Source organism: Ursus maritimus, unplaced genomic scaffold, assembly GCF_017311325.1.
Source record: "Ursus maritimus isolate PB19 unplaced genomic scaffold, ASM1731132v1 scaffold_27, whole genome shotgun sequence".
Taxonomy (NCBI): domain Eukaryota; kingdom Metazoa; phylum Chordata; class Mammalia; order Carnivora; family Ursidae; genus Ursus; species Ursus maritimus.
This window is the reverse complement of record NW_024425230.1, coordinates 30039873-30066371: the sequence shown is the minus strand read 5'-3', so window position 1 is coordinate 30066371 and position 26499 is coordinate 30039873. Positions and strand designations below refer to the sequence as shown.

At 54.9% G+C, this 26499-nt stretch overlaps 1 protein-coding gene across 11 annotated transcripts in view; it reads left to right on the top strand.

Annotated features, from left to right (window-relative positions):
* Positions 1-22168, top strand: part of PML (PML nuclear body scaffold) — a 40783-nt gene extending 18615 nt beyond the window's left edge. Inside the window, exons 3-9 of one of the 11 annotated variants that reach the window (XM_008708492.2) lie at positions 931-1511; positions 3000-3070; positions 8606-8743; positions 9124-9382; positions 10448-10500; positions 18358-18508; positions 19582-22168. In XM_008708492.2, the coding sequence (XP_008706714.1) occupies positions 931-1511; positions 3000-3070; positions 8606-8743; positions 9124-9382; positions 10448-10500; positions 18358-18508; positions 19582-20369 (2041 nt within the window). In that variant the 3' untranslated portion in view covers positions 20370-22168. Of the gene's footprint in view, positions 1-930; positions 1512-2999; positions 3071-3626; positions 5668-8605; positions 8744-9123; positions 9391-9956; positions 10028-10447; positions 10501-11141; positions 12347-18357; positions 18509-19581 lie in introns of those variants that run through there. The other 10 variants (XM_008708496.2, XM_008708498.2, XM_008708501.2 and 7 more) reach the window with 10 other exon arrangements.
* The last annotated feature ends 4331 nt before the right edge of the window (positions 22169-26499 follow it).

Sequence of the window (26499 nt, the reverse complement as noted above, 5' to 3'; positions counted from 1 at the left end):
GGAGAATAACTGGATCAATTGTGGTACATATGGAATTTAAAGGGGCTATTAAAGAGAGTACATTAGATCTATACTTATTAGACCTCCAGGAATGTCCTGAACAAAAGTTAAATTAGAGGAGGAAGTTACAAAGTCATTACTCATGATCTCATTCATGTTTTGTTTTGTTTTGTTTTTAAAGACAAACATCAACCCACCAAAATTGTTGTAGATACTTGAGCCAATTATTTAAGCTCTGAATGTCTCGGTTTCTTCATCTGTGAAATGAAGATAACAATAATTCTCCCCACAGAAACTCTACCCAGCATTACATGGGATGAAATGTATCAAGTCCTTAAAACCCTGCAAGCTAGTCTGACTATTTGTGTAAGGTGGTTTGAGCAGACAGAGCTGTGGAAGGATGCACCCCAGATGCTCATCTGGTTGCCTCGGAGGAGGGGAAAGGAAATTCAGAAGTGGTGTGAAGAGATGACTTTTTGTGTATCTGTGCATTGTTTCACAGACGGAGGCTCGCTCTTGTTACTTTAGTAACTTTTTTATGTTCTAATGTTTAATTGGTAGCTTGCAGACTAGCACCATAACCACAAACTGAGGGGTGCCTGGGTGCTCCGTCGGTTAAGCCTGCCTTCGGCTCAGGTCATGATCCCAGAGTCCTGGGATCGAGCCCCCCATGCGGCTCCCTGCTCAGCGAGGAGCCTGCTTCTTCCTCTGCCGGTCCCCCTGCTTATGCTCTCTCTCTCTCAAATAAACAAAATCTTAAAAAAAAAAAAAAAAAAAAAGAACCCACAAACTGAATTGGGAAGAGCACGAACCTAGAAACAGACGAGGATTCAAAGTTTTGTAATTTTTGAAGAGGAGTTTAATTAGGAAAGTTTAAAGGAGGCGGGGAGCAGGGGAGCCCTAAACTAGGCTGGCCTTGTGTGTCCGCAGCATCTACTGCAGAGGCTGCTCCAAGCCGCTGTGCTGCTCGTGCGCGCTCCTGGATAACGGCCACAGCGAGCTCAAGTGCGACATCAGCACCGAGATCCAGCTGCGCCAGGGAGAGCTGGACGCCATGGCGCAGGCGCTGGAGGAGCAAGAACGCGTCTTTGGCGCGGCGCACACGCGCATGCGCTCGGCCGCCAGCGAGCTTGGCCGCGTGCGCGCGGACACCGAGGAGCTGATCCACACTCGCGTGCGCCAGCTGGTGGCGCACGTTTTGGCCCAGGAGCAAGAGCTGCTGGAGGGGGTGAACGCGCAATACCAGCGCAGCTATGAAGAGATAGCGGGTCAGCTGGACCGCCTGGAAGCTGTGCTGCAGCGCATCCGCACGGGCGGTTCGCTGGTGCAGAGGATGAAGCGCTACGCCTCTGACCAGGAGGTGCTGGACCTGCACGGTTTCCTGCGCGAGGCGCTCAGCCGCCTGCGCCAGGAGGAGCCCCAGAACCTGCAGACCACTGTGCGCACCGACGGCTTCGACGAATTCCAAGTGCGCCTGCAGGAACTCGTCTCCTGCATCACTCAGGGGGCAGGTAAGCGCCCGAGCCACCGTCGTGACCAACCCCTTTATTGTTTAAGGGCTTGCAGTTTGCTGTTGTTCCCTGGGGGGGATGGGCAGAAAAAGATCATTTACATGTGACAGGAAAGGAAACTGTGGGTTTTTAAAAAAAACATGGTAGATGCTCACATCGTAGATTCTAGAGTGCAGGGTAAGGAGGAGAGGAGGCCCTGACATGGGTCTGCAGCCTCCCAGAGGGGTTAGGTTTTACTAATTTATAAGACCCTTTGGATTAGCTGTGATCTTGTGACCCTTGGAGAAGTTAAGAAAATAGAGAACCAGACCCAGTATCATTTTAGTCCCTGAGGGTACCCACTCCAGGAAATTCGCTGAAGCCCCATGTCTAGCAACAGAGAAGTCAGCTGGAATGTGAGGTTAGAGCAGAAGGGGGCTGAGGAAACCCCCAGAGATGGTTGGATGTTGACCCAAAACACGCTCTGGCTCAGTGGAGGAGATAGTTTGCCTCCAGCATGGCCTGTCATCTGGACCAGCTGCCCCCCTTTGTGGGCCCTGCCTGGTATTGGACACTTGGGAAGTAGACAGCAGACCAGTTCCTGACCTCGAGAGCTGTCCAGTCCAACCAGGACACAGATGGGAGCACATCCCATAGCTGGAGAATGAGGTGGTGCTTCGCTCTGCAGTCCCAATGCAGGAGTTGTAGCAGCTCTGTATGAGCTGGTGACGTCAGGGGGAGCTTTCAAGAGACACTGGGGGGAGGAGTGCCCCAAAGGGCCTCCCGGGTGAGGAAGCTTTAAAAGCTCTTTGACAAAACCTCTAGGCTGAGCTCTAGATAGATAAACTGGTGTGAGGATGCCCTTACCGGGAAAGGGGTGGGTTTCAGCAGAATCTGAAGGCATCTGGGCAAGAGCCAGTGATGGGGGCTCCCTCACTCACTCCTGCGCTCGGAGCTGAGGGACGTGGGCTCGTAAAAGTATAACCCTAGAGTGGACGTGGACTCGTGCCTTCTGCACGGAGCAGTGAATGTTACTCGGTTTACAGGAGATGACCCCACAGAGTTTAAACGGCTTGTCTTCGGTATCATATCTGGGCAGTGGCAAGGCAAGGAGCTCTTTTCTGAAGCGTGAGAGATTTAGATTACATGTAATAGACATCAGGCTGTGGGTCATAAGAGTATCATGAAGTTCTCACTGTATGCAGAGAAGTCGGCGAGCAATGACAACCTTAGGATTGTTCACATTTTGCCTTGCTGGTGGCCACCTGGGGTTGGCACTCTGCTGCCTCCCCTCCCCCTTCTGGCTACGTTCTCATGCTTATTGAAATCAGGGAGCTCTCCTTCCAAATGACGGCCCGTCCATGGAGCTACCCCGGTGTTGTGAGAGGCCCTGAAGCCTGAGTCTCCAGGAAAAGCAGTGGGGATATTTCTTCCAACACTGTCCCAGGCTAAGATGCCTCTCTCCAGGCATGTCCCTGACCTGCCTGTGACCTTTTCTGTGTTCTTCAGATGCAGCTGTGCCCAGGCGAGCCGGCCCAGAAGCTGCCAGCACTCCCAGGGACTCTCTTGACATTGACCTGGTGAGATGGGTTGAGGTGTGAAGGGGAAGTGGTAGGGTCCGGCAGGTCAGGGGGGTTCAGAGTTCCCCTGTGGCGGGAGGGAAACTGAGTCTTGTCGCCATGTCTGCAGGCAGAGGAGGGAGAGGGCCTGAGAGGGATAGCGAGTGGCAGGACTGGAGCTTTCGGTGGGAGGGAGTAAAGGAAGAGCTGACAAACTGGCTGGTTCTGGGTCCTGAATGCCAGAGTAGCCCTTGATGGGTTCAGGAAGGAGTCGTCAGGAGGTGAAGAAGGCAGTCACTGTTGGTGGCCCTGACAGATGTGGTAGATGACCTCTCTCTCACCCTGTACCCCATCCCAGAGATGTGAGCCTTTTCCTGGAATCACCATAGGGGCCTTCCCCTTCTCTTTCCCCACACGTGGTTCTTGGAGAGGAGAATGGAGGCCAGGAGTCAGACCTCAGTCCCAGCAGCTTGGGTTTCATTGGTGTGATTTCAGGACCAGCATAGATGCAAGAACCACAGTTTCTCAGGATTGGGAGGTGTCCATACCCCATCTAATGATGGCATTCCCTCTGCAGCACCCTTGACCTGTGGCTGTCCACACACACACCTCCACCAACAGGAAGCTCACTCATTCTTGAGGCAGCCACTCCCGTCTCTGGACTGCTCTGACTTAGATTGCTTGCCAGGGTGAAAATGCAGTGGCACCCCTTTGGCTTGCCCTCTTGGGTGCTTGCATGCATGGTTCCTCCGCTTCGGGCTAAGCTTCCTGAGTTCCTTCTTGGACCAGGCGTCGTGGTCATCCAGGTTTGCAGGTGCCTGCCTGTCAAGGATGTGGGCCCCGGACTGATCAGACCTCCATGGAAAGCAGGTCTTCTGGTGGTAGCAGTCAGGTGGTGAGCCTTCCCAGCTTTGCCATCCATGGCCTCTAGGAGATAGATTCCTGTAGACAGAGGCAATCTGGACAGGCTTCCTGGAGGAGGCAGGATTTAGGCTCTGAGAGTTTTAGAGCAAGGAGAGAACATGGAGTCTAACCCCTTCTTTTGCACAAGCTGAAGTTAAGGCCCAAAGAGAGGGTGACTTAACTCAGAGCCACATGACACGGCAAGCTAGGGGTAGGACTAGAAGCCAACTCCTAACTGCTTTGAGTACTGCATCCCCATATGTATAGCTTGACAAGTAAAAAAGGACATTGTGTTTTGTTTTTTAGAGAAGTAATACAATCACATGGTCAGAAGTAAAAACATAGAAAGTGATAAGTATGTCAACTCTACTCCCAATTTTTAAAATGTCATTGATTTGTACACTTACAGTTTCTGCGTTTCACTGTATATAAATTGTACCTAAAAAATTTTTTTCTGATCCCCAGGAGACAAAAATTTGTAGCTCAGTTGAGAATGACTGTTTTGAGATGGGGAGGACACTCACCTAACATCTCTCCCTACCCCATTCCTCACTTGAGCTCTCCCATTAGTCAGCGTCGCAGTGATTTCTTGTGCAACGTAAGACTGTCATTGTGCCTAGTCTGTATTTTCACATAGCACCCTACATGTGGCACCTTGCTGCCCCGATCCTGTGCATATATTATCTGGATTTTTAAAAAGAAAGAAAGAAAATGATACATAATGTCTCAGTCTCATCCGTATCTTTCCACTTCTTATGCCCATATACCTATCTTTGTTTCTTACATATCCTTCCAGAATTTCTCAATGTCATTACAAGCAAATATGATTACAGGTAATTGGTTTTTCCATTCTTTTTTTGTACAAAGGTAGCATAATACCATATATTCAGAGTATTGTGCCCAGGCTTTTTCACCCACGGAAGTATTCTGGAATCACCTGGAATTTTTGCACTGTCGGTAGGTAGGGAGCTTCCTGATGCATTTTTGCATCTGCAAAGTAGCCTATCGAAGGGATGTAGCATGCTTTATTTAGCCAATTCCCTGCCAATTGAAGTTGTTTTGGTATTAACAATGCTAGGATGAGTAATGTCCCCATAGAAATCCTCTGTATAATTGTGCGAAGTGGCCCCCCCCCCCAATCCATGGAGCTCGGCTGTCTTCCAGGTGCCAGTCGCTGGCTAATTAACAGCATTTTGCCGGGTCTTTGTCTTTACATGACCTCTCACCATCCTATCCGCTACTAAGCAGTTTGAACTTGGAGCATCAGAAGAATGCTCTTTTTTGCAAAGCCTCTTGCTTTCGCTTTGGTAGCAGGCTGGAGGAGGCAGGCCAGTGGAGCTGGGGGAGGGGAATAGGTTTCACACTGTGAGCCCAAGGGACCAGTGGAGTAGCTCCAGCAAGGCTGGGAGGCAGGCGTGGTTAGGCTGTCCCAGGGGAAAGTCAAAGTCAGGTCCATCAGCTATGCCCTGAGAAAGGCCACTCTGGGGCCCGTGCCCCTGCCTTAGGAGGCAGAAGCTAGGCTTTCTGGCACCAACACTTGATCCCTCTTGAAGTGGTTGGTTTACTTTCATTGCAGTCCTGTGCGCACGCAGAGGCAATGAGAAGAACAGCAGTAGGCTTGACTAGGACGGCCCAGCTTAGAGGCATTTTCCTTGTATTCTTCTCAGCTCTTTTTGTAATGTCGTTAAAATACTTCAATGAAAAAAAAAATAAAACATTTTAAAGTTATAAAACAACTGGAAATCAGTCATCATGATTTTTTTGTCTTCAGAGAACCCTCCTGTGTGTCCCCTGCTTCGTTAACCTGGGAGTGGGGGTGTCATGGGTGGGACAGAGGCAGAGAGAGGAGCCCAGGCCCACCTGCGGGGAGTTCATAGCCCACGTGGAATGAGGGTCTTTCACCAGCTATTTGTAGATCAGACACAAAAGGACCTTTCGACTTTAAAAAAAGGTTCATGGTGATAAAATACACATAACATAAAATTTACCTGGCAGTGGAATTGCTGGATCATATGGTAATTCTGTTTTTAGTGTTTTGAGGAGTCACTATGCAATTTCCCACGGTTGGCTATGCCATTCTGTGCTCCCTCCAACAGTGGGCTCCAATTGCTTTACATTCTCACCCACACTTCTTTCAATAATAGCCATCCTAATGGGTGCAAGGTGATTTCAATTTTTGACCACTACCCCCGGTAAAGAAATATATTTTGTATCTTGTATATGCACATGCATACCTGTAGCCGAAATGGAAGTTTTGCAGGATAAATGACCCTCGTTACACGGGACGTACTCTAATGCTTTCTGTTCTGTACTATTCTGTATAATATTAAAAAATGCCAGTGGTGACCCACTGGACTGCTTCCATGATCTGCTAATGGGTCACAGACTATAGTTTGAAAACCACTGGTGTAGAGCACTCAGTGGCGATATTTTTCCTGGAGGCCCAGGAGATCATCTGTTGTCCCCCCTTCCCCCAGATCCACTCTGCTCTGATCCAGAGAGACAACCCTCCTTCCTTTCTGTAAAGATGTTGAGAAAAAGAAACCCAGGAGGGAAGGAGGGGAAAAGGAAGTCAGTCCATGATAGTAAATGATGTGGAAACCCACATCCCACATCAGAGTGCTCGGTACCAAGAAGAGCCCCGTCTGGGGGGTTCCTGTCCCAGCACGGGGCCCCAGTCGTGCTGGGCTTCCCCTGCCTGCCCCCAGCCCGGATTCCCCTGTTAGCGTGGGCCTGACGCCTCCTCTACCACATGGGAGGGACAGAGCTTGTCCCTGTGAGGAAAGCATGTCCCTGGCCTCCTAGTCTCACAGCCCAGTGCCAGGCTTTTCCAGTGCAGCTCTGCTTGAGGAAGCGCCCCCTTCAGTAGTGTCCGGTTCCCTTTCCTTCCCCGCACAGACCACTGCAGGCCCCTGTTCGTGGTCTTCTGCTGCGCGCACAGGGTTGGAGGCAGGAACAGCAGGCCAGGGTCCCTGGAGCCGAGCCCCAGAGTCTGGGCCTCCCCTCTCTGAGGGACACTTCCCACGTCACTTGTCGCTTACTTTCAGCAAACTGTCTCCAGCAGACGTGGTCTAGAGAAAGGTGGAGGGGTGGAGGGGAGACAGTGACTAAAGAAAAGGGAACTTGCATTTCAGAAACACTAGATTCAAACCCTGGCCCAGGACCTTGGAAAATCAGTCGCTTCACCTCTTGCGCCTCTGACCCTTCTCTGTAGATGGGCAATAATCACAGGATGGTCCCTATTTCTTTATACTGTTTTTTTATTGTGGTAAAATTCATATAGGAAAATTCCCCATTTGAACCATCTGAGAGGGTACAGTTCAGTGACATTTAGTACACTCACAATCTTGTACACCCACCCCACACACCTAGTTCCAAAATACTCCCATTATCCTGAAAAGAGACCTTGTCCCCACAACGTGGCCACTCCCCATCTCCCCCACCCCCACCCCGGTGTCCAGTCTGCTCTCTGTGCCTATGCAGTGAGCCCTCACAGAGATAGTTCATATAAATGGAGCCATACAATGTGTATTCTTTTGTGGCTGGCTTCTTTTCATTTCACGTAGCATGCACGGTTCTTACAAGTTCCGCAGACAAAACTTCGTTCCTTTTTATGGCCAAATAATGCACCACTGAGTGGCTGTCCCACATTTTGTTTATGCACTCAGTGGTTGATAGACATTTGGGGGGCGCCTGGGTGGCTCAGTCGGTTAGGCACCTGCCTTCAGCTCAGGTCATGATCTCAGCGTCCTGGGATCAAGCCCCACATCGGGCTCCTTGCTCAGCGGGGAGCCTGCTTCTCCCTCTCCCTCTGCCTGCCACTCTCTCTCTGTGTCTCTCTGTCAAATAACTAAATAAAATCTTACCCCCCCCCAAAAAAAATGATAGACATTTGGGTTGTTTCCACCTTTTGGCTGCCGTGAATATTCGCGTGCAGGTTTCCCTTTGAACATCTGTTTTCAGTCCTTTGGGCCTCTGCCTAGGAGCCGCATGGTTGGGTCATATGGAAATTCTATGTTTAACCTTTTGAGGAACTGCCCCATGTACCTCCTTTCGGGATGGGTGCGGGAAGCACTTCGCACCGTGCCGGGCGCTGCGTGGTCAGCAAGCGGTCTTTAACACCAGCGTCGTCAGTGGTGCTTCCTAAGTACCCGCTGCTCTTCCAGGCTCAGCATACTTACCCACATGCACCCGTGGGACGGGCATTACTGCTATTCCCAGTTTACAGAGGGGGTGTGAGGCCTGGGGAGTTGTGAGGGATGTGTCCAAGGTGTGGAGTTGCTGTTCTGACCCAGGTGGAGGTGAGGCCCAGGGGCAGAGTGAAGGTCACGGGGAAGTTCCCTGGAAGGGTCTCCTCACTTCTAACGAGGCACCTGTAGAGCAGTGGGAGTGGCTTCCGTCGGGAGTGAGCACTGTTCCAGGAGCTAGTTGTTGAGCAAGCCTGAAGGCATTGGTGGTCCGTCTGATCCCGGATTCCGGCTCCGTTAGGATGCCCAGGAATTGAAGTGCCCTGGATGCCAGCACCCTAGGGTCAGGAGGAGGTGAAGGCAAGGAGGGTGTGAGGAGGACTCCTGGTCCCCAGTGGGCCCTGGGTTCTCAGCCCCGGGCTCGCCACATGCTCATTTCCGTCTCTCTTGTTTCTGGACTTCACAGCCAGAGGAGATGCAAAGGACTCAGGCCCAGGCCCCAGGGCTGGCTGAGACCCAGACTGTGACTTTGGTGCAGCCGGTGCCCGGGGTACACCCGGTGCCGGTACACGCCTACTCCATCAAAGACGCCTCCTGCGGAGAGGTAAGGTTCTCTCCACCCCCCACCTCCATCCCTGGAGGCCCAGTTCCCACGAGGCAGGAAGGGTAGGCTTGGGGTGAGAATCCAGGCCTTAATCAGCTCCTACTCTGTTCTCTCCCTTGCTCCTGGCTGCACCCCAGGAAGCTCCCCTGTAAGCACGAGCCACTCCAGGGCAGGCCAAGGCCAGCAGAGCCGGTGGTCAGCAGACAGCCAGTGTGCGTGGTGGCCCAGGGAGCGTCCTATGTGGAGAGAGACACGATCTGCATGGGAGGAGAGCAAAGGGGGAGGGCCACAGGCCCCTGCCATCCAGGTCCGTGTCTCTCCCCACCCCCCCAGCACCCCTGAAGGCTGCTAACCCGGCCCTGTGACTCCCCACTGCATAGGAGGTCTGCAACACTGTCACACCCCAGAAGAGGAAGTCCTGCCAGACTGAGTGCTCCAGGAAGGCCATCAAGATGGAGTCTGAGGAGGAGAGGGAGATACGGTTGGCCCGGAGCTCCCCCGAGCAACCCAGGCCCAGCACCTCCAAGGCAGTCTCACCACCCCACCTGGATGGGCCCTCCAGCCCTGAAAGCCCCATCGTGGGAAGCGAGGTCTTTCTGCCCAACAGCAACCATGCGGCCGGCGACCCCGGGGAGGCAGGTAGGGAGGTGGGTGGGCAGCAGAGGCTGAGGCCTGCGTGCTGTCTTCCAGGGGCTGGACGGGACCTTTCCTCTGCACCCTCACCCCTCCCAGGGAGCCCAAAGCCAACAGCATCCCCTTGTGTCATGCTCTCAGCTGCCACCAGATGGGGCAGGGAAAGCGCACAGTTTGCCTAGGGAGTGCGAATGGATAGCTTACCAGGTGGTTTGCTGGGATTCCAGTGTGAGGAGCATGAGAGGCTAAGGCCCACGGTTCCATAGCTCCTTCCCCAACACACCCGTACAGTGCCCAGCACTGCACCCTTGCACAGGCGGGTCTCCCCAGGTGTGTGTTGGTGGGTACCTAGCATGTGCCCAGAGAAACCTTGGGGAAAGTCCACACCTACCACTTCCCAAATTTGTCTGCAGAGGTCAGCTGTGTTGAGTACCTCATTTGTCCTAGATATCTCTTATGGACACTGCCAGACAGGGAGTCCTTGGGCATGAGTTGAGGTCAACTAATAGAATTCTGGAATGGTCAAGACAGTTCTTCCGAGATCTGCTTCACCCAGAGGCCCCCTTTGTTTTCATTCTAGGTCCCAGACTGAGCCCTGATCCTGCTTGCACACTGAGCCCTGACCGACATTCCTTGCTCACAATGCTATTGGTAATCAAAAGATTTTGATTAACCAAATAAAGTATCTTTTAATTCGAACACCTCAGCTCATGAGGCTGAGGACTGGAACAAACCAATGTGCTTCTTTAGGATTGCAGAAGGTTCCGAACCAGGGGCTGTTTGCCAGGCTGCCTGTACAGGGAGCAGATTCCGAATTCAGGGCCAAGAGCTGAATGAAGTATTCACGCGCAGGGCACAGTGGGCGTGACAGAAAGCCCTTTGAATAAATAGATGCGTAGCAGCACACTCGGTGGATGCTCCCAACCCCTCCCTACCCACGCCCTCCACCTCGCAGGGCACACATGGCCCACCCCATCCACTGGCCCACAGGGATTCCCACGGAGCACACCTGGGCCCCAGCCATTGGGCCTCCCGGCAGGGCCTAATGCTATCCCCTCTTCCCCGTTTCAGAGGAACGCGTCGTGGTGATCAGCAGCTCGGAAGACTCAGATGCTGAAAACTCGGTGAGTGGTCCAGAAGTTCGGCCCTGGACTCCTGCCTCCCCCCATTCCAGGTCCCAGGGGACACAGCCACAGCAGGTGACTCTCAGACTTGCCCTGCGCCTGGGGAGTTTGCCAGCGAGGCAGTGAGTTCTGAGCTGTCCTGAGGACAGTCTCCAAATGCCAGCTGCGGGCCTGGACCACACCAGCCCTCCCTCCGTACCAGGGCAGGAGCCTTCAGTAACCATATGTACTCCTCTGAAATGCTGCTAGAATGCTTCCTTCCAGAGCCCTGTCTCGTTTCTGGACTAGCTAATGCCTCTGTCTGGGGCTTCCTTACGTGTTCTCTAACCTCTAAGTCCTCGATGAGGAGGGTGGACAAGAACCCACACCCCAGTTACCCGCAGCCAGTGAGGGTCAGTGCAGGGCCGTGAGGGCATGGGCAGCACCGTACGGGGCCCAGACAGGCGAGTGTTCACTCCATAAGAAAGAACGTTAAAGCCATCCCCCAGTGGAACAAGTACCTTTGTGGGTTGCGACCCTTCTGTCCCTGGAGGTTGGTTAATGGAGGCTGGGGCCAAGGGGATCTGAACAGAGTGAAAGGTTGGACTGGGTGGCCCCTGAGGTCCCTTCCAGCCCTCAGTCTGAGGTTCTGTATTGGAAAGTGCATGGAGCCCTCGGAGACCGCTGCACCACACTCCTCGCCAGCCCACCCCCTGCCAAGAGCACAAGGAGCGTACCGCCTCTACCGGGCCTTCCGTCTGTTCCATGGCGCAGGCCGCCTCCCGGCTTGGTCTTCCCACCGTCCCGCCGAGCAAGCTGCAGTCCCTGAGGCCGCGTCTCCCAGCCAGCCAGCCAGTTACCAGGAGGATGCTGCCAGCCGCCCCCGCCTCGGGACCAGCTTCCCGCCACGTAGAGCACAAAGAACCCCCCGACTTCATCGTGTCTTCCGCTTGCCCCTCAGAGTGTGTTGTAAACCCTTGTGGACTTACCCTCCCCCTGTGGTCCAGGCCACCACCCCTGCCACCAGAGGGTCTCGCAGTCATCCTGCCGGTGCCCAGGAGGGTCCCTGCCCCCTCCAGAGGGCCATGGGCCAACGCCGCCGCCGCCGGGCTCGAGGAGCAGCACGCTCCTTCAGCTACTCCCTCCGGGGCTCCCCCAACGTAACCCAGTGGCTCAACAACTTTTTTGCCCTTCCTCTCTCCTCTGCGGCTGCCCAGCTTGACACCTCTCTCAGCAGGGGGGATGGGGGGGGCAGAGCACTCCAGACTCTTAGGGCAGGACTCTCCCCCAGGGATTCTGACACAGCCCCTGTGGAGAACCCCCTAGTCCGGGTCCCACTGGAGGTCTCTCCAGTTGCGTCCCTACTCCCTTGCCCTCCAGAGAGGCTCCCACACCAGCCCGGCCCCCCTCAGACAGGACTTTGAGAGCCTCAAGCACCTCCCTCCTCTACAGCCGCTGGCCACCATCCTCCTGGAACCGTGTGGCCACTCACTCGGCCCCCGCTCCACCGCGCTGCCTGACCTAGCCTGGCCCAGGCACCCGAGGCCCCGCACACTGTGGACATTCGGTGCGGTGTAGTCAGGGAACAGACCCAGGAAGGCATGGCTGCATGGACTCAGCAGGGAGAAGTCAGCCCTCTTCCCTGGACAGGGCACGACAGATTCAGGCCACTGCTCCTCACATTCCCGGGCCTCTTTGCCCAACATTAGGAAGCATCTGTTGCCCTTTGCACCTCCCACTGCCCCATCCCACCACCCCAAGGCTTTCCACTGGGCCTCTGCCAGGACCTTAGCCCGCGAGGGCAGGGACGGTACCGATCCCAGGAGCTGGCAGATACGGCTGCTCAATAAATATTTGTTGAAAGATTGCCCTTGCAAACCCTTCTTCCATGACCATCACAGTCCCTGCTGGACTTAGCTCTTCTCTTGCAGGCAGCTTCGTGTCCTCCCTGCACTGAAACTGGGTTCTCAGCTGGGGTTACCACATCCCCTCTTCTCCCACACCCTGCGACTGTCAGCATGGGAGGTGGGTCAAGGCCTTCTGTGCCTCCTGGACTGTGTCGGTCCCCCCATCTGGTAAGGTCCTCTGTGCCTTGAGGTTCCAGGTCTTGAGGGGAACCCCACTTTCCCCAGATGATTTCATGCCTCCTCCTGCCTCCCCTCACATAGGGAAGGCTCTAGCCCTTGCCCCCCAGGGGGCCTCTCCTGAGCCAGGGCCAGCCGTCTTTCTGGGTGACTTCAACACCCAGCACCCTGGCCTCTCCGGGGTCTTTACCCCATTCCATTACAGCCACCAGCCCCATGGCCAACCCCTGCACCTCACCATGCCGAGAACTGACTCACAGGGACTCTGACCATAGCGTCCTGTCCCTCGAGCTCTCAGGTACTTCGAGGGCCCCTGTCCTCCCGGCCCCAGTTCCCATAGCTCCGGCTACTGCTCCTCATCTTCCTTCCTCTCAGGCCTGTGCTTTTCCACATCGTTCTTCCAGCTACGGCCCCTCTTCTCTTCCTAGTGTGTCCTTCCCTGTGGTCTCAGCCGTGCCCGTGGCTTCAGCTGGTGTCTACAGGCTGGGGATGTGCGGCGCTCACTCCCGCTGCCAGACCAGGGTCGATCGCCTGTGGACCTCCAGGGTCTGCGCTTGGATGCCCCTAGATCCCTCTGACTCGTCTTTCTGCATCTCCTCTCAGTCGTCACACCATCTGCCCGGCTGTGTGCGCAGAGGCCCCTCTCGATCGTTCCTCAGTGCTGGTCAGATTCTCAGTCTTAGCCTTTCTACAGTCTACATTCCTCTGAACCCTGGGCACTTCTTTCCATTCCAGAAACCTCGTAAAACAGAACTGACCCAGGGTGGAGGTGGAAGCCTGGGAAGGAAACTGTGAGAAAGGATGGCAACGCCGGTGGTCTCACCAGACTTCACACGAATCGGGTGCAGGCATCAAAACCAGCAGTCTTGGGAGGCGGGTGTCAGTCTAAGCCTCAGCTGTCAGCAGGGAGGTGCTAGGTGATGTCTGAGGTTATTCACGGAAGGAGGGAGAAGCTCATTTTAGGTCGTGAAGAGTTAAAACAATTAGAAGCAGGAGACCAGCTCTGGAGTGGGGGAGAGCCGGAGGACCACTGCTTTTGTGTTGGTATTCTTCAGACAGCACGGTTTTTCCGGTTTTGTTTTATTTTTTAAGATTTTATTTATTTGTCAGAGAGAGAGCGAGCACAAGCAGGGGGAGCAGCAGAGGCAGAGGGAGAAGCAGGCTTCCCGCCGAGCAAGGAGCCGGATGTGGGACTCGATCCCAGGACCCTGGGATCATGACCTGAGCCGAAGGCAGACGCTTAACTGACTGTGCCACCCAGGTGTCCCTAGACAGCACATTTTTAAAATTAACCATTACGAATCCCAAACTTTAAAAAACGTACCTTTAAAAAGAAAACCAATGAGGGCCCCTTCGTGCGCTTCTCACCCACTGCCCGTGCCCCCTTCCAGAGCCCTGGTGCTCTTAGGGTGCCCGCAGCGCCTTGCCTGGGGAGCAGGGCATCCTTCGCAAGGTGTTCCAGGCTCCTGTGTACCCTTGAACTCCCCCTCTGGCTTTCGTCCCACCTGCCATGTGTGAAGTTGGCCTACGAAAAGGGCACATTTTCCAAGTGTACCAGGTACGTAGGGACCCCCACCCCAGGCTGCAACGTGTCAGTTGCTGGAATCTAGTGAGACACTCCTGAGGGCTCTGGTACAGGCCTTGCCAGGAGGGTGAGGCTTGGGGAGAGACTGCTTGCGCAGGAAGAGACATCTGTGAGCTGGAAGAGGTGGTGGAGGGGCCGGGCCTGACAGTGGGTCAGCCGTTCCTCTGCCATGAGCCCCGTGTTAGGGTCTGAGGCAGGAAAAAATAGAATGCCCTCACCTACTCTTATGACAGGTGACTGGCCCCTGTGTCCTGCAGGAGCAGGACCAAGTGGAAGCAGGAGGGGGTGGTCCGTGGCCAAAGTGGCAGTAGTGGCCAGCAGTAGGAGGGAGGCCTGTGGGGGACAGCCGGCCGATCCATGGGACGGGCTGTGACGCTGGTGAGTGAGGGTATCAGGAAAAGAAACAGGTGCTTGTCTGAGAAGATGGTAGCCATGGTCCCCGAGGGGCAGCAGCCTGCAGAGGGGCTGGAGCAGTGGGCAGAGTGCAGCAGGGGCCATAGGGTGGCCCAGTTCACAGATACATGGGAGGGATTTCGGGGCTTCCAGACTTTGCAAGAGCTGGAGTTTTGTGTCTGCATAAAAGAGCAATGCCTGTTTCTTGCCAAGCTAATCCCAGCTGTCACTGAAGCTTGGGTTAGCTGAAAAGGTTCCTCAGGAACTTGGGGACTCTTGATAAGAATGAATGGTGGGCACTGTCTAGACAACGTCAGGTGACCGGGTGCTAAATATCAAGAGAGTCTGGCTCCTGTCTGAGTGGCTGCTGACCAAGCATGGAGTGAATCGGTAGGACAGTAGTTCTCAACCCTGGCTGCACACTGAAATCTTGGGAATGGGGTGGGGGTTGTTACCAATGACAGGTTCCTGGGTCCCACCCCCAGAGATTGTAATTGAATTGGTCTGGGGTGCAAGCCCGGCATCTGGAGTTTTTGAAGCCGCTATTGCACAGCCAAAAAGGAGAGAACCACTGGATCGGGGGATTCAGTCGCATGTCTGTGATTGGTGTATGTATCAGCCTCGAATGGAGCTGACCTGTACGGACATGGGCTATGATCCAGCAGGGGAGGTGGGGACCCTGGATCTTCCCAGAGAAATCTCCTAGACTTGTGGAAGGTGATGAAAATGTCAACCCAGCTGCTTCCTATGGGTATTGCTTGGGGCGGCCGGTAGACCCGCTGTGTGGATTCAGAATGCAGTTGCCCTGCTGAGTGGATCTGTGTTGGAGGCAAGTGAACTGTAGCTCACGAGCCAGACTGCATGTGTCTCCTAGTTACATGTGTATTCTGGAAACCTCGTGGGCTCCCCGTGGCTCCGTGGAGCACAGTTCTGCAGTCAAAGAAACATAGTCCATTAACCAAGTATAATAAAGAAATAAAGCCTAGCATTGCCTCTTTCAAAGAATATTAAAGGGGATTTGACTCCCAACTCCCAGCAGCACGTCCTCAAGTCCTCTTCCCCTTTTCTTCGGCTCCCATCATGCCCACTCCCTTGTTCCTTGGAGATTCCCACTTCTCGCTTTCCAGGCCGTGTACACGGGCTCTCATCTTCCCCACTCATGTTTCCCGTTCTGCCGTTCCTTTTCCCTTCCCAGCAAATCTCAGGCCTTTTCCAACAAAAGGCCTTTTCCTGGCTTGGGTCCAGGTCTCTGCTATTATCCCTCTACGCTCCCCACCCGCACACTCAATTACCCTGATTGTGGACGGAAGCCCGGCAGTGGCGCGCCTCTCGTGAGCGGGGCAGGGTGGGAGGACAGCCTGCACCAGAACCTCTCGTGCTGATTGCCCTTCTGTGAAACCTCGGTCTTTAGAAAAGTCTTTGGTAAGCGCGCCGGTACTTCCTGGCCATGTTGCTGGGATTTAAGACAGAGAGAGGGACATGAGTGGATGGGCTGGCTGGAGTTCAGTGGAAGGCCTGGCGAGATCATCCCCTGCACTTGACAAGAGTCCCCAAGGGTGAGGAGGAAGCTGAAAGGAGGAAGAGGAAGGGCTGGAAGTTCCAGCCTTCCCACCATTGATCAGCTCAGCAGAACTGGGGGTGTCCTTTCATTAAGGGAGCCGGACAAAAGACATTGTACCACTATAAAAGAAAAAATGACCCCAGGACAACGGGAGGCCCTAAAAATGAGATTCTGATGGCTGTCATAAATGACTCTGGTAGGGAGCTCAAATCATGGAAGAGAATATCCGAAGAGGTGACTATGGTTCTAAGGCCTGAGAAGACATTCCAGAAGGAAGGAGACAGGTGGAGGCACTCAGGGCCACTGCACGGACTTTTGCAGTTATGTTGGGAGCAAAAAGAGAAAGGAAGAAGAGAAAGCTCGGCGTGCCATGTCAGTGGCTAGCAGAGAGGACTCGGGAAAAGGGACAGCTCTTCAGCTCCAGGGAGGACACAGCAAGAGGCGTCCAGCTCTTTCCAAGAGCCCAAGCGCAAGAGCAAGGTCTGGAAGGCTGAAGAGAAAAAAAACACCTGGATTTTTCCCTCGGAGGAGGAAAGTGGCATCTCTGGTCCACCAACCAGCAACTTCGAGGAAGACACCTGTAGAGGGCTCCTTACAGGGAGGAAAGGGAGCTGGGACTGGAGACAAAAGACTCCGAGCAAGGCATGCGAAATAAACCTTTGACTTGCCCAAATCAAGGGTACGGATATGCCAGGCCTTTGACAAAGACTTTAATTAGGGCCTGATGTATGGAATCCCCACACTCCGAGGCTTCTGTAAGCAAGACCAGCTCTGGATGGATTCACAGGGAATGTCTTTCTATCAGCGACTGGGAGGAAGTTGGTGAGCCTGGAGTAGGGCTATGAAAAACAAAAAGAATCAGCCACTCCTAGGAAAATCCAGCACATTGTGTCTGTGCTTAGTAACGACTTCACTCTTGGCTGAAGTTTTGTTCAGATGTTTCACCTGGAGAGTAAGAGGGCCTAAATCCATGCTTATTCTCTCCCGAGCCAGGGACATTAGCCAGAAGCCAGCGTTCGTTCTTGGAGGCTTCAGAGAGCCCCAGGGGAGGCCAGCATCATCACCCTGCTGGAGGCAGTCCAGAAGTAGGAAGGACCCGAGGTCTGCTCTGGACTCTGTCCCAGCAGTACCCCCAGCCCTGGGACACGTGGCCCTGTGGCTTCAGCCATGTCGTTTCCTCCTGGTCTCTGGCTAACATCCCAGGTGGCAGCCCCACGAAGTTCTGAGCAGGCCACCAAAGACAAATGGGTGTGGCCGCTGGCAGATGAGGAGTGATTCACTTTAGGGAGGGGCTCTACTACCCTCCGGCCATAGCCCCTTGGGAGCCTCACAGAGTCGGAGCCCTTCCCCCACCCCTGAGGCCTTTTGAACTGCTTTTGCCTGGGTGCTGGAGAGAGCTGGGCCTTGGGTGCCCAGGCTAGAGGAGCCCCGGGCCTGCGGCTTCCCTGCACAGCTGGCTCCCGGATGCTAAATGTCAAAGGGACTCCAGGCCCTGAGACTTCTCTCTCCGCGGCTCTCGCTTCCGGGCTCTGAGTGTCCACCTAGACGTGGCGTCCCCTCCCCCTTTGTGTAGCACACTGGGGCCCAGGCTGGCCATGGGGACAAGAAGAGCCAGGCTCCTGGCCCCTTCAGAGAAACTTCTGGAGTTTGAGATGAGCCTCCTTCCTCCCGTCCCAAGTTCATGGTGTTTCTTCTGAGTCTGTTCAGAGAGAAGGGAGCAGTAGACCCCTCCAGCCGCGCCCACCACAGCAATGGCCCTTTCCCCGAGCTTCCATGCCCAGCACCATGCACGCATGTGCACATCAGTCACATATGCTCACAGTCCCCCACACTGGTCGACACCAGTTCACAAATTCACACCCGATGCACGCACACACATTGGACATTTGCATTCATTCCCATTCTTGTACTTTCACACACACGCACTCGCCTGTGTGATCTCAGCCTCTCCTCCTACTCACTACTACATGGTTCACATGTGGCCCTTACACGTGCACACACACACACGTCCATTCCTGTGCACACGTCCTCATGCACACACACTCACTTAGGCATACACCTTCCCCTTCCCAATACCCTGCTGTTCCTCATGGGCATGCAGAAGCCCCAACCATGCCAGCTTGCTCGTGTCCCCACACTCACACCATGCACACACACACACACACACACACACATACACACGGGCACATGCTCGCATTGCCAACACGCGCCCTCGCCCTCTGGCCCCCTGACCTGTTGGTTTTTCTGTGTTGCAGTCCTCCCGAGAGCTGGATGACAGCAGCAGCGAGTCCAGTGACCTCCAGCTGGAGGGCCCCAGCTCCCTCAGGGTCCTGGACAAGAGCCTCGCCGACCCCCAAGCAGAAGACAGGCCCCTGGTTTTCTTTGACCTCAAGATTGACAGTGAAAGTGGGTTCTCCAATGGCCACCCTCACCCCTTTCTAGCTTAGGCTCCGAGTCCCCAGAGTAAGTGCAGGCAGAGCTGTGTTCTGGGCCCGGGAGAGCCCAGAGCTCTGGCCAGTGACCGCAGCCAGAGAGCAGGCAGAGCGCTGCGTCTCCCCTGGGACTCCAGCTGTCCCAAGTGGCTGATGGAATAAAGACTTCTGTCTCAACCAGCACCTGAAAGCAAGGGGCAGGAGGCCTCCGTGAGCTCACCTCTGACCAGCGCTTGTCTTAGAGAGCCCTGGCAACACGCCTCTAAACAGAAACAACGCAATGTGCGAAGTCACCACTATGAGGCCAGCAATTCAAGCAAGGCCTTAAGCCTGACTGCAGAATTCTGAGTACAGAGCCCATTCCACAGGTGGGCCGCACAGGGAGGCTGACAGCCAAGATCACGGAGAAAGATGACCCCTTCTCCCAGAAGCCCCTCAGCTCTGCATGGTGCTTACCCACAATGCCCTTCGCTGAACCCGAAGGGCCCAGCCTGCCCTGCAGCACAGCCCCAGCACGGGCCAGCCCAGCCAGGCGGAAGTGGTGCTGTTGCCCCAGGACAGGGAAGTCATGTGCAGACCTCACAGGGCAGCTCTGAGCCACGTTCTGAATGGAGTAGATTGGGCAGGTGGGCCTTGTGTCCCAGGGCTCTGACCGGCCAGGAGTCTTGGCTCAGTGACGGATGGGATTGGAGCGGAGGGTGCAGTGGAGACGAAGAGGGGTCCCGAGTATAGGTGGGTGAGGCTAACTGAAGGCAGGCAAGAGGGACCTGGATCTAAACTGTTCGGCAAATTCTGGGGCAGGGGCAGAGGAGCTACTCCCGGCAGGTGAGTGGGGGTGTTTGGAGAGCAGCCAGCCCTCCCCTTCTGACTCTTGTCCTCACGAGAGCCAGGGTAGAGCTGCGTTCAGAGGCTGATGTCTGGTTCCTTGCCGGCAGGCCCCTAGGTGGGGTCTCTCTGTGTGGGGCCAGCAGCCCGAGAGGTCCCGCTGCTCCCGCCCTGTGCCCCTGACACCCCTGGGGCCTCACCCTGCCCTTCTCTCCTGCCCAGCCCAGAAGATTAGCCAGCTGGCAGCCGTGAACCGGGAGAGTGAGTTCCGCGTGCTCATCCAGCCCGAGGCCTTCTTCAGCTCGTACTCCAAGGCCGTCTCCCTGGAGGTGGGGCTGCAGCACTTCCTTGCTTTTCTGGGCTCCATGCGCCGCCCCATCCTGGCCTGCTATAAGCTGTGGGGACCCGGCCTCCCCAGCTTCTTCCAGGCCCTGGAAGACATGAACAGGCTGTCGGAGTTTCAGGAGGCTGTCGCGGGCTTCCTGGCCGTGCTGCCCCTCATCCGGGAGCAGGTGCCTGGGGCCGACAGCTTCAAGCTCAAGAGTCTGGCCAAGACCTACCTGGCGAGAAACATGAGTGAACGCAGCGCCCTGGCCGCCGTGCTGGCCACGCGGGACCTGTGCCGGCTCCTCGACATCAGCCCGGGCCCCCAGCTAGCTCAGCACGTCTACTCCTTCAGCAGCGTGCAGTGCTTCGCGTCCCTGCAGCCGCTGGTGCGGGCGGCCGCCCTGCCCCGCGCCCAGGCCCGCCTCCTGGCCCTCCACAACGTGAGCTTCGTTGAGCTGCTGGCCGCACACCGCCGCAACCCCCAGCAGGGCCTGAGGAAGTATAGCCGCTACCTGAGCCTGCCGTCCGCCTCGTCGCCCCCCGCGCAGCACGCCGTCATCCTCCAGGCTCTGAGCGCCTACTTTAGAGGCCTGCCCAAGGAGCCCGTCGCGGCCCGGGCAGAAGGCGTCTCTGCCGTTGTCGCTGGCCGCAGCCTGGCAGAGAGGGTGTGCCAGCAGAACTGAGAGGAGGCCCAGACTGGCTGCGAATCTCTGGGGATAGGGAGGGACGGGGTCCCTGAACCAGCCCCCACCCCCGGCCCACCTGTCACAGCATTCCCAGGTCCTGGCCCCAGCACTCAGTTGTCATTTGGTCCGGAATCAATTCTCTGGGACCAAATTCCCCTTCTCTAAAAACCCCACAGAGAAGGTTCCGAGTCCAAGCGAGTCCAAGTCCTGACTCCCCAGGGGCCACCAGATCCCCTTTCAGGCTTTGGGAGCACCCATGGGTTGGGTCCCCCGAGCCCTGGCCCCTCTCCTCCAGGAGCCAAAACCAGGGAGTAGAGAAGGCCTGGCCTCTGGGCTGAATGGCCCCCAGCCACCCAACCCGAAACTTCCGTAAGTGTCCCTGCAGCCCCTCCCTGACCTCCAGCCACTGCCCTAGGGGACCTGCTGACAGCCCCCATAGACACTGCTGGCAGCACCCCACAGGTATCCAAGTGCCTTTCAAACCAAGCCGCTGTCATGAGTTTGGGTTCTCCCACCATCTGCCTGTCTGAAGGCCAGCTCTCTGTTCACTTCTTTGGGGACGAAAATGCATTTTCATCCCCAAAGGACCTCACACCTGCAGAGACAGAAGCTGCTGCTCCATGCCTGCCCCTCCTTCCAAAGGCTGACCCTTCCAAGCTGGCTTCTTTCCTTCTGGCCACACAGGCACTCCCCCTCTGTCAGGCTTCGCGCTTCGGTCCTCAGACCACCAGCCCCTCTCAGCATGGCTCTTGCTGTCTCTGCACTGCCCGCCTCAGCCCCACTGAGGAATGTCCCCTAACCCAGCTGTGCTTGCCACATACACCAGGGACCTGCAGTGTTGGCATCCCCCGAGAGCCTCTACCCCAGACCTCTGGAATTGGCATCTCTGAGGTGGGCCCAGCAAGCGGTTTTAGCATGTCCTCCAGAGGATTCTGATGCCCGCTAAGACTCGGAACCAGTGCTCTGATAGACTGCTCCCCGAAAGCACAGCGGAGTGCCGTAGCAGGGCAGGTCCTGGTCCTGACGGCACACAGAGGGTGACCTAGGGAAAAGACCCCTCCCTGAGCGCTGGCGTCCCCACCTGCTCAATGGGCCAGTCGGCCCAGCTGGTCTCAGAGCTCCCGTCCAGCTCTGCCGTTCTGGGATTTTAGACATGGACCGCTGCCACCGAGGCAGTGGGCAGGACGGTTTTCAACTTAAATCCGAGCTCTCAGCCCTAACCCCAGCCTTGTGGTCACACCAGAGGTCAAAAGCAGAACAGAGGCAGGTCACCACCTTCCCTCTGACCAGGAGAACCACTGTCCCCACCCTGCTCCCCTCCTCCCCTCTTCCTTGGCTTCCGCCACCGGACACAGCCCAGGCCTCCGGCCTCCATTGCCCGAGCTTTCACGAGCGTGCCCACGCCTCAGCCCCCATCCAACGGGAGCCCTGGAGACGCGCTGAAAGATTGTATTGGAACTGGCTACCACGGTGGGAGTGCTGGTCGACCAGGGAATTCTGATGCATTTAAAATAGGATTCACGTTCAAAGCAAATGCTGGCTCAGAAGCTCCTGTGGGAACAGGCTGATGGGGCCGCAGCCTGGCTGTGATGACTGTCTTGGCAACTGCAAGGCAGCACCTGGACCACTGCTCATATCCTCATCCCTCAGCCTCACCCTGATCTGGGCAGCGCCCACCAGCTTCCAGCCCCATAGCGCTTGCTCCCTGCAGAGTGCTTGCCACAGGTTTTATAACAAAGGGCTGTTCTGCCCTCTCTGCATTTATCCAGCTTCTAATAAAGATGTGAATGGTCAAAGTCTGGTGCACCGATCCAGCGCTGCTCACCCCCCCAGGAGCCGCGACGCAGCCTCTTGCCCGGGGAAGAGGGTACGCTCGCGGACATGGAGCAGCTGCCCTTTGTCACGTCCTTTTGGGACTCGGCAGAGTTGTTCAGTGCTGAGGGCCTCACAGATGTGAACTTCCCCATTCCAAAGGGGGAGACCCAGGGTGGGCCTGACCGAGATCATCTCCCCAAAGGAGAGGCACATGGAGGCACCAGTTTCACAATTTACCCCCTAGAGGGCATTAGGAGCCAGAGAGCAGTGTCCATAAGAGCCTCATCTCTGCCCCCTGCTGGGTAATCTTGCACCCCTGTGTGTGTCCCCAGAGTCACAGGTGGTAAAACCCCCAACAAGGGGAGGGGAGCCCAGGACATTAGGGATGTGTAATTAACGTGCCGCTGTCCAGCGTGTCACCAGTGGAATCCATGTTAGTTCGTGCAGGGAGTCCCACGGCTCAGGCAGTGTGGGTGGACTGGCCGTCGCCAGGCCTGGGTGAGCAGCCTGGTGATATCATTGGATCAGTGCCACCACCCTTAACCCCACCTACCTACCCCAGATGCCCAAATTCCAGTCCTGGAGTTTTAGTCTCTAAGAGCAAGCCCAAGTGTGTCCCCTGTGCCTCATGTTTGAACACAATCTCAGATTCACCCATGTCAGCTAACCATGAACTTGCAGGGCTCCAAGTCAGGGGGCATTGAGTTTCAATCCTCAGGCCCCAGGCTCTGACTGGTCTGGTGTGTCAAGCTCACTGATGCACGGGCTCTGACTCTGTCTAACGGGATCACATAGATCATTTTTCCCTCACAGGCTGTTGCTTGAACCAATGAGAGAACGTGCAAATAGGTTTTTAATATGTGAAGAACCACACAAATATAAGATCTTATTTTACAGACAACCAAGATGACAGTTTTATTGCTTCGTAAGTTATAAGAAATTAATAGATCTTAGTCTTAGCAAAAAATACACATGGGCTTGGCTTCAGGGAAGAAAGAACAAGATCTGGCACACAGCAGACAGTTGTGGGGGTCCAAGGGAGTCAGGGAGGAGAGCAGGGGAGTCCACCTTGGAGTGGTTGAGAAGTGCGTGGCTCTGCCCACCCACCCCCCCCAAATGGGGGATTTCAGCCTCGCATACTGGAAGCAGAGAGCAGCCTTCCAGTGACAGCTCAGCTCGCTGTGGCCAGCCCTGCCTGCTCCGGTGCCTCCTTCTGAGGCCCAAGGGCTCACACCCACCCCCAGGAACGTTGCTCAGAAACTTGCTTTAATTCCAACCTTGCTCTTCCTTCTACCTGTACAACACCCAGCTGCTACCTGGTACCCATGCCCCTCCCCCATCCCTCCTCCTCCTGTCCTCACCCACCCCACTTCATCCTTATTCCTACCCAGACTCTCTCTGACCCCTAGTCCCAACCCTGACAATTCTCCCTCTCTGAGTTTACCCTGCACCTTACCCCTCCCAGCAGGCCCAGCCCCTGTTCCTGGATTCTCTGACCTCAGGCTCGTGTCCGCCCCACACCCCACGTGTCTCCAGCCCCTGTGCCTACAGCTGAGGAGGGAAGGGAGCCGAGCGGGAGCGGCTCTCAGACTCGGCCAGCAGGGGGCGCTGCAGCCCCGCCGGGCCTGGCGGTAAGGCTGCCGCTCCACGTAGGTGGGGAGTGGAAGTGCGTGGGGCTTAGGCTCCGGTGGGGCTCAGTCTTTTCCTAAGCGCCCCGAACCCTGTGGGTGGTATGGGAGGTAGCTTCAGGTAGATGGTGCGTGGAGAAGCGGTTCAAAAACGTCAACCGTGTTGTATTTTAACATCTATTTGAAAAAAATATAACCAGCATACCAAAACGGTGATTTCTGAAATATAGTTGTTCAGAATGACGCTAAAGTGGATTATTTAAAGGTCTAATTTAAGGGGCGCCTTGGTGGCACAGCGGTTAAGCATCTGCCTTCGGCTCAGGGCGTGATACCGGTGTTATGGGATCGAGCCCCACATCAGGCTGCTCCGCTATGAGCCTGCTTCTTCCTCTCCCACTCCCCCTGCTTGTGTTCCCTCTCTCGCTGGCTGTCTCTATCTCTGTCAAATAAATAAATAAATAAAATCTTTAAAAAAAAAAAAACTTGTGACTTAATTTGGGGAAATCCTGGGTTGCCTACCAGTGGAATTAGGGTGAGGGCTACAGCTAGGTCAGGGCCCAGGTTAGAATTGGGGTGAGGATGGGGTGGGGTTAGAAGTTGGGGTAAAGCCTCAGGTTAGGATTTGGGGCTATATCAAATTTAGGGGCACATTTGGTGATGAAGATTAGCAATGGAATTAAGAATCAAAAGAAAAATTGGGGCACCTGGGTGGCTCAGTCGTTAAGTGTCTGCCTTCGGCCCAGGTCATGAGCCCAGGGTCCTGGGATCGAGCCCCGCATCGGGCTCCCTGCTCTTTGGGAAGCCTGCTTCTCCCTCTCACACTCCCCTTGCTTGTGTTCCCTCTCTCGCTGTCTCTCTCTGTCAAATAAATAAATAAAATATTTTTTTAAAAAAATCAAAAGAAAAAAACCAAAAAAATTAAAATAAAAAAAAAAACAAAAAATCAAAAGGAACAGAATTAGAGTCACTCTTGAGGCTATAGCTATGTCACTTTAGCCTCTGAAGAGTCCATAAAACTGTGGACAAAGGGACAGGAGCTTCTGAGAACCCCCTCATAGGGCACCCTAAGTGTGGTCTGCCTCCCTCCCCAGCACCCTCTTCTGAAAGCACCCCACAGGGGCACGTTGGTGGCTCAGTCGGTTAAGCGTCTGCCTTCAGCTCAGGTCGTGATCCCAGAGTCTCAGGATGGAGCCCCACATCTCAGGATGGAGCCCCACATCAGTTGCCTGCTCAGCAGGGGAGTGGACTTCTCCCTCTCTCTCTGCCCCTCCCCCTGGTCGTGCTCTGTCTCTCAAATAAATAAATAAAATCGTTTTAAAAATTAAAATAAAATAAAAGCATAACGCAGGGGTTCCACCTGAGCTCACTGAACCCCCGGTGGGGAGGCACAACCGTGATCCAACGCGGGAGTGAGAGCCTCCGGCTCGAGCTGGTGAATACTGCCCCCAGCGGGCACAATTGGAAGGTGACTGTGTGCTCCGGGGGTTTTCTCATTTAGCACAGGTGCGTAACCTTGTGCGGTTACGTCATCACCCTCTTTCTGCAGATGAACGCGGGTGGGGGTGGAGGTAGGGAGCAGGAAGGTCGCACACCTTGCTCAAGGTCATTAAACTTGTACGCGGCAGAATTGGGGTCGGCCCAGCGGGGCGCCTGTGTCTAGACTGCCAACATTCTGGTTCCAGCACTTGAATTTCTACTAATCCTATATTTTTTCTTTTAGAGCAGTGCTTCTCAAACCTTTTTTATTTTTATTACCCCCATAAGGAGCCTCTTTAGACATATTTATACCTAGTCATGACCCCCCCCCCCGTGAAATTTTAATACTGCGTATACCCTGTAGATTCCTTAGGATTTTCTACTTACAAAATCGTGTCATCTGCAAATAGAGATCATTTTACTTCTTCCTCACATGCACTCTATATCTGTTTATGTACTGTGGTCCTTTGGAGGGTCAGAAACCATGGACATATCTCAGGTCATTAGTGGGACCCCCCCCCCCGAACCCATTTTCATTCTCTGTGGGGTAAAACTGCCCCCGTTGAGAATGCATGATTTAGGGTAAGGCTCCATCCCCAGTTACAACGCAAGTGAGAAGTTGTCCTTGTCATCCTAGGTGGGTATTAACCCCTCCATGTGGCTCAGTTCCTGTGCGGGAATGAGGTGGGAAGGGGCTGCGGGGAGATGGTAGGGAACATGAGCAGAGGTCTGTAAGGACACACTGCCCTGGAGTAGCCTTGGTCCTGGGTGGAGCCTGGTGGCTGAGCCTGGGGCTTGGGGAGGTAGGGGGCAGGGCTAACATTTATTTTTGTATTCAAATCCGGTGTCAGCTCCAGACCCTTCGGATTTGAGTAAAGCAGATGCCTGCGGTAATTCATTTGAAAGAAAGGTCTAGAATTTCAATGGAGACACCCCTTTTCAAAAAAAGCCAAAAAACAAAACAAAACAAAAAACCAGAAAGTTTGGAAGTCTCTACCCACCCTTACAAAACGCATTTGCTGACAAGTGGAGGGAAAATGCCTTCATTCTTGGCTCAAAGAACTTCCTTAAACTCAGCCCTGAGGAATTCTTTAAAGACCAGCTGCCTGGACTTTGCTCAAGTCAGTTTATAAATATAAATATCACAAACTTGATAGCCAAGCAGATTACAAAAGCTAGCTAGCTAACCTCAGAAATTTTCCACAAAG